This window comes from Aptenodytes forsteri, unplaced genomic scaffold (assembly GCF_000699145.1).
Source record: "Aptenodytes forsteri isolate BGI_AS27 unplaced genomic scaffold, ASM69914v1 Scaffold142, whole genome shotgun sequence".
Lineage (NCBI taxonomy): Eukaryota > Metazoa > Chordata > Aves > Sphenisciformes > Spheniscidae > Aptenodytes > Aptenodytes forsteri.
This window is the reverse complement of record NW_008794598.1, coordinates 4,436,326-4,450,436: the sequence shown is the minus strand read 5'-3', so window position 1 is coordinate 4,450,436 and position 14,111 is coordinate 4,436,326. Positions and strand designations below refer to the sequence as shown.

Genomic DNA, 14,111 nt, shown 5'->3' with positions numbered 1-14,111 from the left:
CGGCCTCCGCTAAACGCACCTGGACGCCAAATGTCGCCAGCCACGTGCTCCTCGGTGAGGCGAAACTGCCCTTTTTGCGGGAGCGAGGGGCCCCGCTGCTACCTTGCCTTCTCCTCCGTGAGCTGCAGGGCATTGCCTCGTCCGCCTGAGCACAGCGCAGCGTGCTCTGCCCGCCGAGAAAATCCCCAGGTCTGCGGCTTTCTGCAATAAAATAAAAACGTCCCTGGGTGCACTCCAATTGACTTGCATGTGCGATAAGGAGGTCGGAAACAAAATCTGCGTACCACATGTTTTATCCTGCCGAACGGTGGGAGATAAGAGCGTGGCCTGTTTATCCTGCCGAACGGTGGGAGATAAGAGCATGGCCTGTGCTGTTGAGTTAAATCCCGTCTTTGGCTTCGCGTGGGTGTCTGTCCTCCACTGGCGTCCTGAGAGGACAGCCGTCATCCGGGTAGATTGACAGGGTCTGCCCTAGAAACTTCTGCCAATTTAGTAATGTTGCTTCAGGGTGCAGCACGTTTTAAAACGATGCTTTCAAGCTAGCTCAAGTCCTAGCGCAGTTTATCGCACTCGTTTGTTCTTAGCATAACTTACTTGCCAAGAGAACTGTTGTTGATGCAGCTTCTATAGCCTCATACGTGTGTGTATATATATATTAATATGTACTGATAGAACACTAAGTCATTTTCAGTGCAGACAAGGGCTGGGTGAGGAGGAGCCGACTGGTGAGATCAGCTGTGGGAGGAGCGTGCCATTGAAGTAGATCAGCAATCTTTAAAATTTAACTTTGATATAGTAACGCTGGTGCTCTGTGTTTTAATGAAGGGAATGAAGTAATCCCTTGGAGGACTAGGATCCAGCACATGTAAAATCTCCTGCTTGTAACTTTGGCTAGCCACAGCTGGTGCAGAGAGTTAGGATTACAATGCTGCTAATATTTTAAGTAAAGAAGATGGGGGCTTGATATGGGGGTCTGTGAAGAAGCATTCCCGAGCAGAGGTATGCCTGTGCTTGAGTATTGGTTGTGGCGCTAAGGAAGCCAGGGAACTTCTGGCAAATACAGTTTACTGGCATCCTGTGCTCGCTATTGAAATACTTCCCTGCAGAATGAAATGTGGGAGCTGTTTTCTGACAGGCCCACAGGCATTTAGGGCAGAAATTAAGTATACAGCGCAAAAGTGAAACGAGAACCTCAGTAGCCAGTATCATCTTCAGAAAGAGTATTTATCTCCTTTTATGCTGGCAGGCTGTGAAAAACTGTTACTAAACGGACCGAGGATAGAGTTAAAATTGCAGTCAAATGTAGTGCCTTTCGGTGCTGTGACTCAGATTATCTTTGTGATCTCCAGGCTTGGCATCATTACATCCTTATTCTGAAAAAAAGATCTGATAGGGGCTGAGAAGGTTCTTGCATTATTATAGCTGAGTGTTATGCCCCCTGTAACGAGCATGCTTCTGGTCTTTCATGATACATACTGGTTAATCGTTTATTTTTGTAGGTGAGCGACATTTGGTGTTAACGTGCAAGAAAACAACAAAATGTAAAATCATTGTGTGTTTGCTTAGGTCACGGTGAGGAGTAAGTCGATGAAAAAATGAATGTTCTTAAGATAAATGCAAGGCACTGAAGTACAAAGGATGTTTTAAAGTTAAAGAGCAGGAAGTGTGAGAGGTGTCGTTACAGTAGTAACCACAGCAACAGTTACAGTTAGTTAAAGTTGTGAATAAATTTTGTGTGCGTTTCTTTGAAAACTGAAGGGGCCTGGTTTTTTGTTGCTTTAGACTTCAAAGATTAAAGTTACAGGCTGCTTTTTCACTAATGTAGCAGGTACTTGTTCAGTCATAGCATAAATCAAATACCTCATTAAAAGTAATAGTAAGAATTCTTCCCTTGTTGATCAACTGAGAAGGGAATAAATGCGAGGGAGAAGGAGGTAATGGAACTAAGTATTTTGTTTCAACAGTGTGTTCTTCATATGTGTCGGCAAGGGTCCAAGAAATGAGAGGCAGTAAAAGGATGGAAGCAGTGAGAAGTCTGCTGGCTATTTTCAAAATACGTGAAAGTAGGAAGAGAAGAAAGAGAGATGAGGAGGGAGTGCTGCGTAGTTGGGGAAGGAGAGAGTTTCACTTAGCTTTGTTGAATTCTTGAAATGTAGTTTGCTTTTACACCTAAACTTTGTATTTTGTGAGGTTTTTTACTGATAACACCCCTCTCCTCCACCAATATGCAGCGCAGGCAACTGTCTGTAGCCCAGAATACACAGACTCGAGGGGTAAAACAGGAAGAGAATCAGATTCATAGCTACTATTTGATTGCCTGAAGATAACGACAGAATTGAGATTGAGATGCTTTTTGCCTCTCAGTCAAGTTATGTGTTCTTGAAATTACAATTCTAGTTTTGTTACTCAATGAAAGTAAGGTGACATTATGAAAGAGGTAGGTCCTTGATTAAACAGCGGCTCTTACTGTGTGATTCTGACCTCAATGTCAGCAGATGGTTTGCTTTTCAGCTATTGTAAGATAATACTAATCTTCAAACCTTGGGACGATAATCACCTGCTTTTTTTAACTTGTCTTGCCAGATACACGGGCTGAGGTGTGCCTTTTATCGTATTGGAACTGAAGCGCTATGGAGCAGTACACGGCGAATAGTAACAGTTCCACAGAGCAGATCGTTGTGCAGGCTGGACAGATTCAGCAGCAGGTATGGAAAGTGATAACGGGTGAGCTGGCGTTGCCAGTGCTGAGTTACGAACCTTTTTGTACTTTTCAGAGTTTCACAGAACCAGCAAGATGCTTCATGATACTGTCTGGATATGTGTTTACCTGACTTCTGTCACCTGATCAGTGGTCAGTGATCTGACTTGACTTGAAGTCAGAGTAAATACGTTTTTTAAAAAAACACTTGCTATAAAATTAAATCAATAAAATTGCAGGTATACAAGTTACCAAATTTCAGTGTAGCAGGGAGTTTGCAGTGACGTGAGGAAAGTAACAAATCCTCTCTGAAAATGGAGGAAACCCAATATTAATACGATCAGTTGTCCACAAGGAACAATGTAGATTCCCCCCAAAATTGAAATAGGTTTTGTTCAAGCCCATAGAGGGTTTCTCTAGCTTTCTCAAGAGAAGTATTGATGGAGATCCTTTGTTTTAGAACTACAGGTGGATCAAAATGAACACACAGTACAGGAATTGCAACAAAACATGTAGCTTTGGATGAATTCATCCATTCCAGAAAGAAGTTTCTAGTTCATGTTATAATGTGCAGATGAGTAGGGCTGGGTTTTTTAAGGGTTTATAGATTTTTACTGTTGTTAAGCTTTGCCCATTCAGATACAGTAATGTATTTTCAGATGAGCTGTGCTGGTGCTGAATTTTTGTTGCAGCTTATGTTTGTTCTAGTTCAAGACAAGAGAAGTTTCTTAGTTTGTCATGCAAATGAATGAGCCACTGGATTATGTTTTCAGTGAGATACGCTTTGCTTTGCATCAGCCTATTTGAGTGTTTGATAGCAGGGACCAGCTTCTTCCACTGAATTTAGTTGAAGTTGACTTTTTGAGTCAGAACAAGATTGTACTTGAGGTTAAAAAATTATATCTTAAGAATTATCAAAAATACCTGCTTCCAGCAGGTAACCAAAGATATATTTGGTTTTATTGACACTTTGTAGGTAAAAGGGAGGTAAAAACATACCTTGGCTTGTTTCATTTATAGTACGTGCTCTTAAAGCCTGTGTTGTATTTGATGTGAAATGTTTTTCTAAAATAAATGTTTTTTAACAGGCCTGTTGTAATACGACTTCTAGTAGAGAGATGTCCTTCATCTCCCAAATGCTAACACAGTTAACAGATTATTTTGGGACTCTTACTAAAGAGGCTAAAGATAGAAAAGGCTTTTAGATTTAACTGCTCTTGCAACCTCTCAAGATTGTCCTTCAAGGTCAGTGGTGGGAAGACATTGATGAAGGTGTGACATAGATGAAGCTTAGACTGTAGTCATCTGTGCTGCTGTTCTGTGCAGAAAGGAATTTATGGCCTTTTTTGTAACTAACAAGTCTGACAAAAATCTGGAACCCCTTCACAGTAAGAAACCTGGGCAGTGAAAGGAAACATTAAGCAGAAAGGTAGCAGTCTAAACACTGAAGCTGAGATTTTAAATTCTGCAAAATAATCTCTTCTGTTCTTTGTAAGTGATTTTTGTTTGGGATATTGAAGCCTGTCAGTATCTTACGCAGTTTTGTTGGTATTCCGTTCTTAGGTTTGCTAAACTTATTCACATTCCTTATGTTCCAAGAGCAGTGTGTATGAATTTTAAATTCACCCTCTTCCAGCAAAGTGTCGTCGTCTCTTGTCAGAGCTGTGCGTTTCCATGTTTCAAGCTATTCCTGTTCCTATTCCCAGCAGCAGGGTGGTGTCACTGCTGTCCAGTTGCAGACTGAGGCCCAGGTGGCATCCGCCTCAGGCCAGCAAGTCCAGACCCTCCAGGTAGTGGTGATCTCTCTAATTGTGTTTGTGAGCACTGCATGACTCTCACCATCGCCACATATCTAATGCTGTGTTTTTTCCAGGGTTTGAAATAGGAACAGGAAAATTTGTTAGCAGTAGTAGCTGTGCTTTATGCTAGCTGTAGGGTTTTCCATGAAGAGTGTGGGATATAGCTTTTCATTGGATCTCAGGTGCATGCCAGAAACCCTGATGCATTCATGAATTCCTGCTGATGTAATTCTGAAAGTGAATAGTGGTTGAAATGGGAGTTAAAGCAAAAAACAGCAAGATGAGGAAGTAATAGTCAAGAGAGATAACCCAAAGATTTCCTGTAGTTTCAAGGAGATTAGATTTCTGATATCCACTGTGAGTAGTTTTGTGTCTTCGCTACGTGAAAGAAGGACAGAGAGGTGGTAGATGACCCATGAGCTTGAAGAGTAAAACTTTTCAATCTGTGATTAAAAAGGGCCCCTGGGGACGATATTGGCCTCTGTGGGATTGAGAGATCTGATTTCTTATTTACGTGTGAACAACATAGGGAAACCCAGGAGAAGTATGTATCCTAACAGCAATTACATTGCAAATTGGAAGGAAATGCAAGGTTATTTTGAACCCTGATTTGTTTCAATGTGAAGTATTTCCTGTCTTGCAAACTTCATTTCATTAGCTCACGTACGAGGCTTTTAAAGGAGTTGATGAACCCTGGATAGCCGTAGCAGTTTAGTAATGCATTTTTCACTCAGTATTTTGGTTTTGTTTGGTTTTTAATTCTTCAGAGAAGGAGAGTTCCAAGAGGCTGGAATGGTCTTGCCAGGTGTAAAGTTGAACACAGCATTTTTTATGTTCAGAGTTAAAATACGAAAAGCTGGCTGACTTGAATTGCTTGGGTCACTGTGGCCTCCTGGTCGTTGTTATGTGCCCCCCCCCCTTTTTTATTTTGCGCTTGCTCTAATACATTAACAAGAATCCTGGAATGTATCATTTTTCTTTCTGCTTGTTGGATATTGTACTGCTGACTGTGCTTCTCTGTGGCTGACGTGAGCATGCTTATCTCTCTCTCTGTGTTCAGTTCAAACCAAGTACTACCGATTTTTGTTAGGGACTTGTATGTGATAGTTATAAGGTTGAGGGACAGAACAGTGTCGCAAGGATATTAGGTGACCTGTAAAGTCAACAATATTCTATGTAGGCATTGATCACCGAGGTACAACTGTGGTTGTTTCCGTAGCATATAATTCACTAAGGTATTTGAACTATGCGAAGTGAAGCTTTTTTAGGTAGCTCAGTATGTGCTGAAAATCTGTACTGATGTTTAGTCTGGTATTCTACAGTGGTTGAAGAGTGAGCATTTGCTATTGCATATTCTTGAAATTTACAGGTAGAAACCCCAAGAACTCGGTGACTTCTTATCATGTTGTGTTGCTCTTGTTTCTAAACAACTCAGAGCGTGGTAAAGAGTGGTTACCTAGTTCATAAGACTCATTTCACATTTAAGCCATGGAGGTATGGTATTTTCAAAGATATATTTTGGGGAGTTTGGAGACTTAGCGGGTAAGGGTGTTTAAACAGAGAGGTTTTCCCCTTGCTTTTCTTTTCATTGGCCTTTTTCCTAGTGACCAGAGATAATACCTGGTCCAAGAGTCCAGAGACTCTTATTACAGCTGAATTTATAAATCCACTGTAAGCTTCGTTGGGCCAGGATGTGGCTGCTGCTCATTTTTTTTCACTCTTCCTTACTGAAGTACATTTTGTGGTGTTATATTGATAATTTCACGTAATAACCATGAAAAGATTCTCTAAGACCATCGCATGCTACATACCGGTTAGGAAATGGAAATGTTTACGTAAGCATGTAGTTGCAGAGAGTTGAAGCTACCTTGGAATCTCTCTCAAAATAGCTTATTTAGAGCTTTTTCTCATTAGGAACCCCAATTAAAAACTAGTAATAGTGATGTGGATAATGAAGTTTCTTTTATTACACTTCGCTCTCGGGCTGTGCATGAAGATAGTTATTGTGTCTGGAAAATTTAGCTATGCTTTTCATGCTTTATTGCAATTAGACTTGCAAGTTTTGGTTAGACTGCAACAGAAAAAGATAATTTACTAAATCCAGCAGCACATCACAGAAAAAGTTTTAGAAACTAAAGATCTTTGATGCTGATTATGAACCCAGGGGACTGTTGCTCAGGTTCTCTGGTCACTGCATTAAAATAGGTAAGCATTTAGCCTCATGTGGTAGCCACTTCAGTTTCTGGCTTCACGTCACCAGACTTTTTCATTGTTCTGTTTGTTTTTTCTCCTGTTTCCTAGGTCCAGGGTCAACCACTAATGGTACAAGTAAGCGGAGGTCAGCTGATCACATCAACTGGCCAGCCGATCATGGTGCAGGCTGTGCCTGGGGGTCAGGGCCAGACAATCATGCAAGTCCCCGTTTCTGGAACACAGGGACTGCAGCAGGTGAGATAACCCTAATTTTATTTAAGATAAATTGCAGAGAATGAACTGTGATGTTCTCACCCTCAGCACTCTTAAAATAAACTGGGCATATACGGTTGTTCTCCAGCTATGGATCTGGCAGTGAGCTGCGTGTTAAGAATGCAATGAAAATTCTTTGTGTATTTGATTTTTGTATTTTATGGGATGGTGCAAACCTTTTAAATGAAGTCCATTAAAATACAGCTGGAGTTGGTTTAGGGGTTTTTGTTTGGTTTTTTACTGTTATTTTTATTTTAACTGGCCTTTGCAGTATAGGTGGTGATCTGGTGCCTACTCAATTTATGGCTCAGAAAGATGAAAATTTTTTAATATTTATTTATTTAAGATAATTTATTTATTTAAGCTTCCTGAAAATAACTGTTGTGCTTGAGTTCATCTAGTATGTGATGGCTGAAGGTGAATTTAAACATTTCCATTGCACAGAAGGTAAAACTGTAGAAGGTATAGAAGATGGATTTTATTAGAAGCAATTATTTTGAAATATTTGTCTAAAAGACAGTTTTTAAATTTAAACAGGTGCTCAAAATGTGTTCCTCAAAAGCAAAGGGAAGAACTGTAACAGTGGCATAATGAAAGTGTTCTAGCGATTTGAGAATGGGATTTAGGAATCAAGTTCGGCACAGTCCAGGAAGGCACATGATGTCTCGGTGTTTTGAGAGGTTTATTTAGTGTTTATTTAAAATTTCTTCTGTTGAAACCCAGTATATTTTGTGTTAGGTTCTTTACAGTCTGGTCGTTGGAGGAAAATCCATAACTGGGTTTTTAAGCACAAGCTTCAAACCGTATTCCAGTTCTCTCTTCTAATCTAAGAAATGTTCCACGTTGGTGGAAAGACTTCTCTGCAAAGCTGAAGTCAACTTTTGTGTATATCCAGGACTACTTCTGTATGCTGGATAATTAACACTCTGCAGATATCTTAAATCTTAGTCCTTTTTTTTCTTTCACCTGAGTATTATTATTCCTAGTTTCATGTGAATATTTTACTTCTTTCGACTGTTTTATTGTGTAAGCAGTGGAGAACTGCTAGGGCATAATGACGCTAGCATGTTATGTTTCCTCTATTCTACATGGTTGTGACTGCTGTGTCACAGGGAGGAATAAATTAAAACTCTTCATTTTAAAGTGGAAAAAGAGAAGAATCAGTGCTTTCTTTTTCTTTGCAACAGTAAATCATCCTCAGAGATGATTTGGTAATGCTGAGGCCAAGGAGGGAGAAATAAGAGGCATAGTTAATGTTCCTTTCTGACTCTTTCTTCCACAGATTCAGTTGGTCCAGCCAGGTCAGATTCAGATTCAAGGTGGGCAGGCTGTGCAGGTACAGGGGCAGCAGGGCCAGACCCAGCAGATCATTATACAGCAGCCACAGACTGCAGTTACTGCTGGCCAGACACAGGTAACTGCACCAGCATGAAAGGGTTTTCTTGAGAGAAATAGGAAGAGAAACTTGACAAATGACTTAAGGTATGGTTAAGTAAAAAAAGGGAAAAAAAAAAAAAAAAAAAATTTTTTATGAGGAATTATTAATATTGAGGAGAACTTGAGAATAAATTTCATATTTTTGTAGTGTTTTCATACATAACTCTGGGGCAGAATAAATAGATTGCATGTTTTTATCCATTGTGTTTCTGTATTTTATTGGTTCATGGTTGTTTTTGTCTATTGAAATTTGAAAACGAAGTATTGCTAATTTCATACTTGCGCCATTTTGTGAAGTAGCCTAGTCATACCTGGGTTTTCTGCTGATTCTTTTGTTTAGGACCACAATTAAATTTCTGAGCAGAATAGTTCTTCCTTTAACATATTCATAGTGAGACAGGAAACCTAGAACTTGTTTCTTTCAATATTAAATACTACACTGTTAGAAGAAGTATGTTATATGTGCTTTAGGTATTTTATCTACAGTTCAATTGGTTTGTGCTCCATCCTATTTCTTGATGCTGGTAATAAAGCAAAAGAAATAGATGCCTGAAACACCTTAAGCGCCATGTGTTAATTCAGGAATTGTAAAATTTGAAAAATAAGCAATTTGTAAAGTTACTGTGTTCTTTGTTTTGTTTAGACCCAGCAACAAATAGCAGTTCAAGGACAACAGGTAGCACAAGCAGCTGAAGGCCAGACCATAGTCTATCAGCCAGTTAATGCTGATGGAACCATTCTCCAACAAGGTATGAGCTTTGGTGTGAAAAGAGTCAGGACTTCTTAATTATCTCTTTGATAGGTTTTTATTGCCTTGTAATTATTGTCAAAGAAAACACTGAGTTGCAATACTAGTAGTGCTGTGAGTGCTGTGATATTGAATTGTTGGCATAGTGAATGGAAGAAGAGATGTTTATGTTATTATACAGGAATGCAGCCTGCGGTTCTTTCCCCAGAAAAATAAAATATGGCTCTTTTCTTTGGCAAGGGCTATTAGACTAGAAACACTTAAGTTTGCTTTTACACCTTAGAGTACGTGATCTCTTATCTGACACTGGAATTATTGTGTGGATACAAATGCAAAAAATAGGAAGTATGAAGACCAGGTGATGGAATTTAGTTAGTAACTTGCAATGCTTTTCTAATTCTTTTTGCATGTTATGGAAGGATGAATGAGTAAAAAACAGAAGTGGGACTAATGGTGTTCCCTTCTTTTTGTGTGCGTGTTTTTGTTTCTTTTTTTTCTTTTTTCTTTTGTGTTTTATTTTCTTAAAGTTACAGTCCCTGTTACAGGCATGATCACCATTCCAGCAGCCAGTTTGGCTGGAGCGCAAATTGTCCAAACGGGAGCCAACACCAATACAACCAGTAGTGGACAAGGGACTGTCACAGTGACGCTGCCAGTTGCTGGAAATGTTGTCAATTCAGGTGGAATGGTTATGGTATGTATTTAACTTTCCATTGATCTTTTTAAAGGTTGAGGTTTAAGATGCCTGTACACAAACTGTTGTCTGAGATTCATGTCACCTTAATATGATCAGTTTTCTCAGTAGCTACCATTGGTTTAAAGTTTAAAAAAGGTAAGTTTTCAGCTTTAACGGCCTGTGTGCTATTGCGATCTATGTATTCTGTACTTTCTCCCACAGCAGATTATTGAGATCAGAAATCTAGAAATTGAAATGCAAAATAAGCTGTTAACTGATAAGTAGAGGTTTAAAAATATTGAATCAACTGTTGCTTTTCTTAAGGATCCCTTCATATTTGTTTTTCTGATTCATAAGAGGGCTTTCTGCCAATTCTTATCTTTGTAGTGTGATGCCTTTTAACGTGAATTTTATTGTTCGTCCCCACTAGATGTCAGCAGCTCTACAAGTAATATTTGCTTAAGAAATGCTCTGAAATTATCATATAAGGTAAATAAGTGATAATCAAAAAGAAAGGGAAGCAATGGGCATGTCCTGTATGCTTAATTGTACAAGAAGCAGTAAACGTGGTCATAGAATTGTATGTTGTATTGAAATTTTACCGTTATCAGGAAAAAAACCAAGCAGAACTGATATGTAATTGATTTGTTTAAATTTGTTCTGCAGTTTGAGAACAACTTTATTACTCCTTTCAATTTAAGTAGGTGCATTATCTGGACAAAACCACTCACTTTCCATTTTAACTTTTTTTTTTTAAATTACTTTTTTGCATTCACTTTGTGTTCTGAGCTGCAAGTACTAAAAACATATTCTTCTCTGCACAGATGGTACCTGGAGCTGGATCAGTACCAGCTATCCAGAGAATACCTTTGCCTGGAGCAGAAATGCTGGAAGAAGAGCCCCTCTATGTAAATGCCAAGCAGTATCACCGGATCCTTAAGAGGAGGCAGGCACGTGCTAAACTTGAAGCAGAGGGAAAAATTCCCAAAGAAAGAAGGGTGAGCATATAACTCGGATCTAATGCAGGGTTGCTTTATGAGAAAGGCGCAGAAAACCACCTGTGCTGGAAAATGAAGACTGGAATCTTAAAGTGTTCTTTGATTTTGTTTTGGTTTGGTTTTGTTTGTGTTTTGTTTTGTTGTTCATAAAGCTACATCGGAGTAATTTTTTTTTTTAAGTCCCTTGGTGGCAGTCCTGCTTCCTTTGTGTGCTTTTAATTGTTGAATATGCACATAGCTGTATTGCAAATGGGCATTTACTGTAAACACTTTATCTTTGGGGAAGGGGGAAGGATGGGGACTGGGTAGGCTTTTCTAGCGGTCAGGAATTTCCCCTACTGAAAGTACTGAACTACAAATAGTAGGCTGGTCTCTCATTACCTCCTTTATATTGTTGCAGAAATATTTGCATGAATCTCGGCATCGTCATGCCATGGCCAGGAAGCGGGGAGAAGGTGGACGTTTCTTCTCACCAAAGGAAAAAGACAGCCCTCATATGCAGGTAAGTAGAATTTTGTCTGTTCTTTGGACAACTGCCACTTGCAGTTCTTCAGAATACACTTTAGAGGTGTCTTTGTACTGTTCTGTTTGTTCTTTTTTGGGCTAGGCTGCTGACCTTTGTCCCTCTCTGCCTTTGACTTTGTTTCAGGCATTGTAAAGAAACCTTCTGTCTCACTTCTTGTAGAGAGCAAGTGTCTATTTGCCTTGAGTAATTAAATTATAGTAACATTGATAGAAATGTATTCACTTTGTTTTACAGAGAATGCTTGTATTTGTTTGTCCTAAGAAATACAGTCTTTGCAGCCTTTCTGGTTGCATACCAGAAGTATTTTTTTAGGACATGAATTAAAGGTAGAAATACCTTATCTTACATCTGATGGAAAATGAAAAAATGTGAATATCTGATTCTTAGCTGCACATTGATTTACATTAAAAGTGCAAGACAGGTTTTCAAAGGAAGGGACACAATAGAGTAGAATTAGCAAATTCTGTTGTTGATTAGTGCTTTAAAGCAGTCCTGTGGCTTTAGCAGAAGACTATTTCTTATTCTGAAGTGGAATCCTTTCCAAATACTAGACCAGTACTAGGTCTTCCCTATTACCAGAAACAACGCATTACTAGGAACTATTTGGATTTATATATCCCATTCTCTTACACTGGCCTGTAAAACCCTGGAAAAATATGACATGTTTAGAGATCAAGGGAGGGGACAGGAGTATCTCCTCTTGATAGAGTTGTGCGTGATTCTCTGCTGTTACGGGAAAAATGCTGAAGTTACAACATGATATGTATTTTGAATCTGTAGGATCCATCTCAGGCCAATGAAGAAGCAATGACACAGATGATCAGAGTCTCCTAACCACTGCTTAAAGAAAAAAAATAACTGAACAGAATTCCCGTCCCTTCTGCAAGTCTGTCCTACCTTTCCAGCGTATCAAGCGAGTCTTTCAACGGGACAATCACCATATCACAGCCTATCCTTTTCTACAGAACAAGCACCACGTTTTCAGTATGTGGTCGAGATTTTAACTGCAGTTGACTCAACAAATAGAAACTGAACGACTTTCTTGGTATACTCTTCTGATCCAGCGCAGCGATTTCAGAGTCTGACTGTTCATGCCTTTTTTTTTTTTTTTTTTCCCCCTTTTAAACATCTCTTGCATTAAGATTGGCTATGGGTGAGAGTGTGCCACTGACTCAGTGATCAGCAATAACTCTGGCATGCTGAAGCAGGGCCAGGAAAGACCTCTTGGAGTTACGGCCCTTGGTACAGAGACATAATCCAGTTTATAGCAACCAGCACTGACGTGGCTACACCACAGTACTTTGTTTTCCCAGCAGAGACTTGTTATTTACATCCATTCCTTACACCTTTGGACTGTATTGTCAACTGAACTGTTCCCTGTTGTTGCATCTGCACTTCTGAAACTGGCAGAAACTGAAGGGGGTTCTTTTAAGTTCCACCTTGTAAAATATGTAAACAGCAAGCTCTTCTCTGGGAAAAGTTCAGCCATCCAGTCACAATGATAGAAATATTTCAAGATTATTACAGGACTTGATATGTCGTGTATCTGTTCCAAGAAGTAAGAGGGGAGAGGGTGATGTGGGGATAAGGATTTAAATAGTAAAAGTAATCTCTTGGTGTTTTTTGGTATGTTTATTGCCAGTGGTTGTTGCTTTGGAAGAAAAGTGGATGCTAGTATAAAAAGGATTAAAACTTCTAAGTGACTCTCTTCCAAAAGATTTCTTTTTTTAATCTTCCTTCTAACTTGCCAGTCCAGTGCATGGTTCCTCCAAAAGACGCAAAATCTGCAATCTCCGAGTAATAGCACTTGACCATCTTTGTGATGGTGTTTCTTGATGTCTGTTCTAAATCAGTTCCACAATTCTCTCATTCTACACAGAGTGAGGGATTGTTTCATGACAGCAGAAGCATAGGGCAACTCAACTCGGCTCATCCTGATGTAACTGAAGGACTGTTAACCAAATGAAGGCAGATATTGATGAACCTTTCGGGCTTTTTATAGACTATCCTCTTTAAATTAAAAAAAAAATGTGGCACTTAATGAAGGAGGAGTACTTACATTTAAAAAAAAGGATTTTTTCATGACCTATAGCTGGCTTCTGGCTGAGTATCTCGACAAAACATATCATTATCTTTAATTCCATAGCTCATTACAGATTTTAAGCTTGCTCCATTCTTAATGATTTGAAATTTGGCGATGGAAGCTGTAGTTCATAAGCATTTTAACAGGTGATACCTGCGTCTTTCCATGCCTGTCTCCTCCCATCTTGAATGAGTTTTACAGGCTCTCTGTGTATCACCTGCACGCTATAGTCCCATCTCTTCCAATTTTTGTGTTCTGTAAAACATAAAACTGCATCACAGCAGTTAAGCATGGATTGGAAATATTGCCAGGCATTGTTATTGAGGGAGGTGATTATGAACCTGAATAGGTAAAGCAGCAAAGGGTGGGGTGTTTTTGAGGAAAGCATCCAAGGACAGGAGAGACTGGTTTAAATTCAGTGAATTCTGTTTTCAAGTGACAAAAAAAGTAAATGAAACTTGAAAAATGCAACCCATATTATCTCCCTCCTATGTCTTTTCCCATTTACTGAAAGCTTATGACTAAATGCAAAATGGAGGACAAAATAGCAAGTTTCTACGTAGAAGACTGGGAGGGTACAGAAAGACAGAGCCTTGAAAGTTCTATTTACTTTGGATAAAAGAGAGAAATAGTAGACCTAAGAGTATGAGAAGATGGGAAGGAATGCAAGAGGAGGGAGC

At 39.3% G+C, this 14,111-nt stretch overlaps 2 protein-coding genes across 11 annotated transcripts in view; one reads left to right on the top strand and one right to left on the bottom strand.

Annotated features, from left to right (window-relative positions):
* The window catches only part of OARD1 (O-acyl-ADP-ribose deacylase 1), a 4,169-nt gene extending 4,081 nt beyond the window's left edge, over positions 1–88 (bottom strand). Inside the window, exon 1 of the mRNA XM_009272836.2 lies at positions 20–88. The gene's annotated coding sequence lies outside the window, so the exon portion shown is untranslated. The remainder of the gene's footprint in view (positions 1–19) is intronic.
* Positions 89–126: 38 nt separating this feature from the next.
* NFYA (nuclear transcription factor Y subunit alpha) lies at positions 127–13,872 on the top strand. Of its 10 annotated transcripts, none has more exons than XM_009272825.2 (10): positions 127–189; positions 2,584–2,705; positions 4,405–4,491; positions 6,799–6,945; positions 8,246–8,377; positions 9,044–9,149; positions 9,676–9,842; positions 10,649–10,822; positions 11,223–11,324; positions 12,129–13,872. In XM_009272825.2, exons 2-10 carry the CDS (start codon positions 2,631–2,633, stop codon positions 12,180–12,182), a joined length of 1,044 nt encoding a protein of 347 aa, XP_009271100.1. In that variant the 5' UTR covers positions 127–189; positions 2,584–2,630; the 3' UTR covers positions 12,183–13,872. The 10 variants fall into 10 exon arrangements, with proteins under 10 accessions (XP_009271100.1, XP_009271105.1, XP_009271099.1 ...); XM_009272830.2 differs by lacking the exon at positions 127–189 and adding an exon at positions 866–999 and having other exon boundaries at positions 9,694–9,842; XM_009272824.2 differs by lacking the exon at positions 127–189 and adding an exon at positions 868–999.
* Positions 13,873–14,111: the final 239 nt, after the last annotated feature.

Bases quoted from the DNA above. Each gene is read 5' to 3' on its own strand.
- NFYA (XM_009272825.2), top strand. From the start codon at position 2,631: ATGGAGCAGTACACGGCGAATAGTAACAGTTCCACAGAGCAGATCGTT. The intron at 9,843-10,648 runs GTATGTATTTAA...TTCTCTGCACAG, and splicing joins ATTCAGGTGGAATGGTTATG to ATGGTACCTGGAGCTGGATC. The intron at 11,325-12,128 runs GTAAGTAGAATT...TTGAATCTGTAG, and splicing joins AAGACAGCCCTCATATGCAG to GATCCATCTCAGGCCAATGA.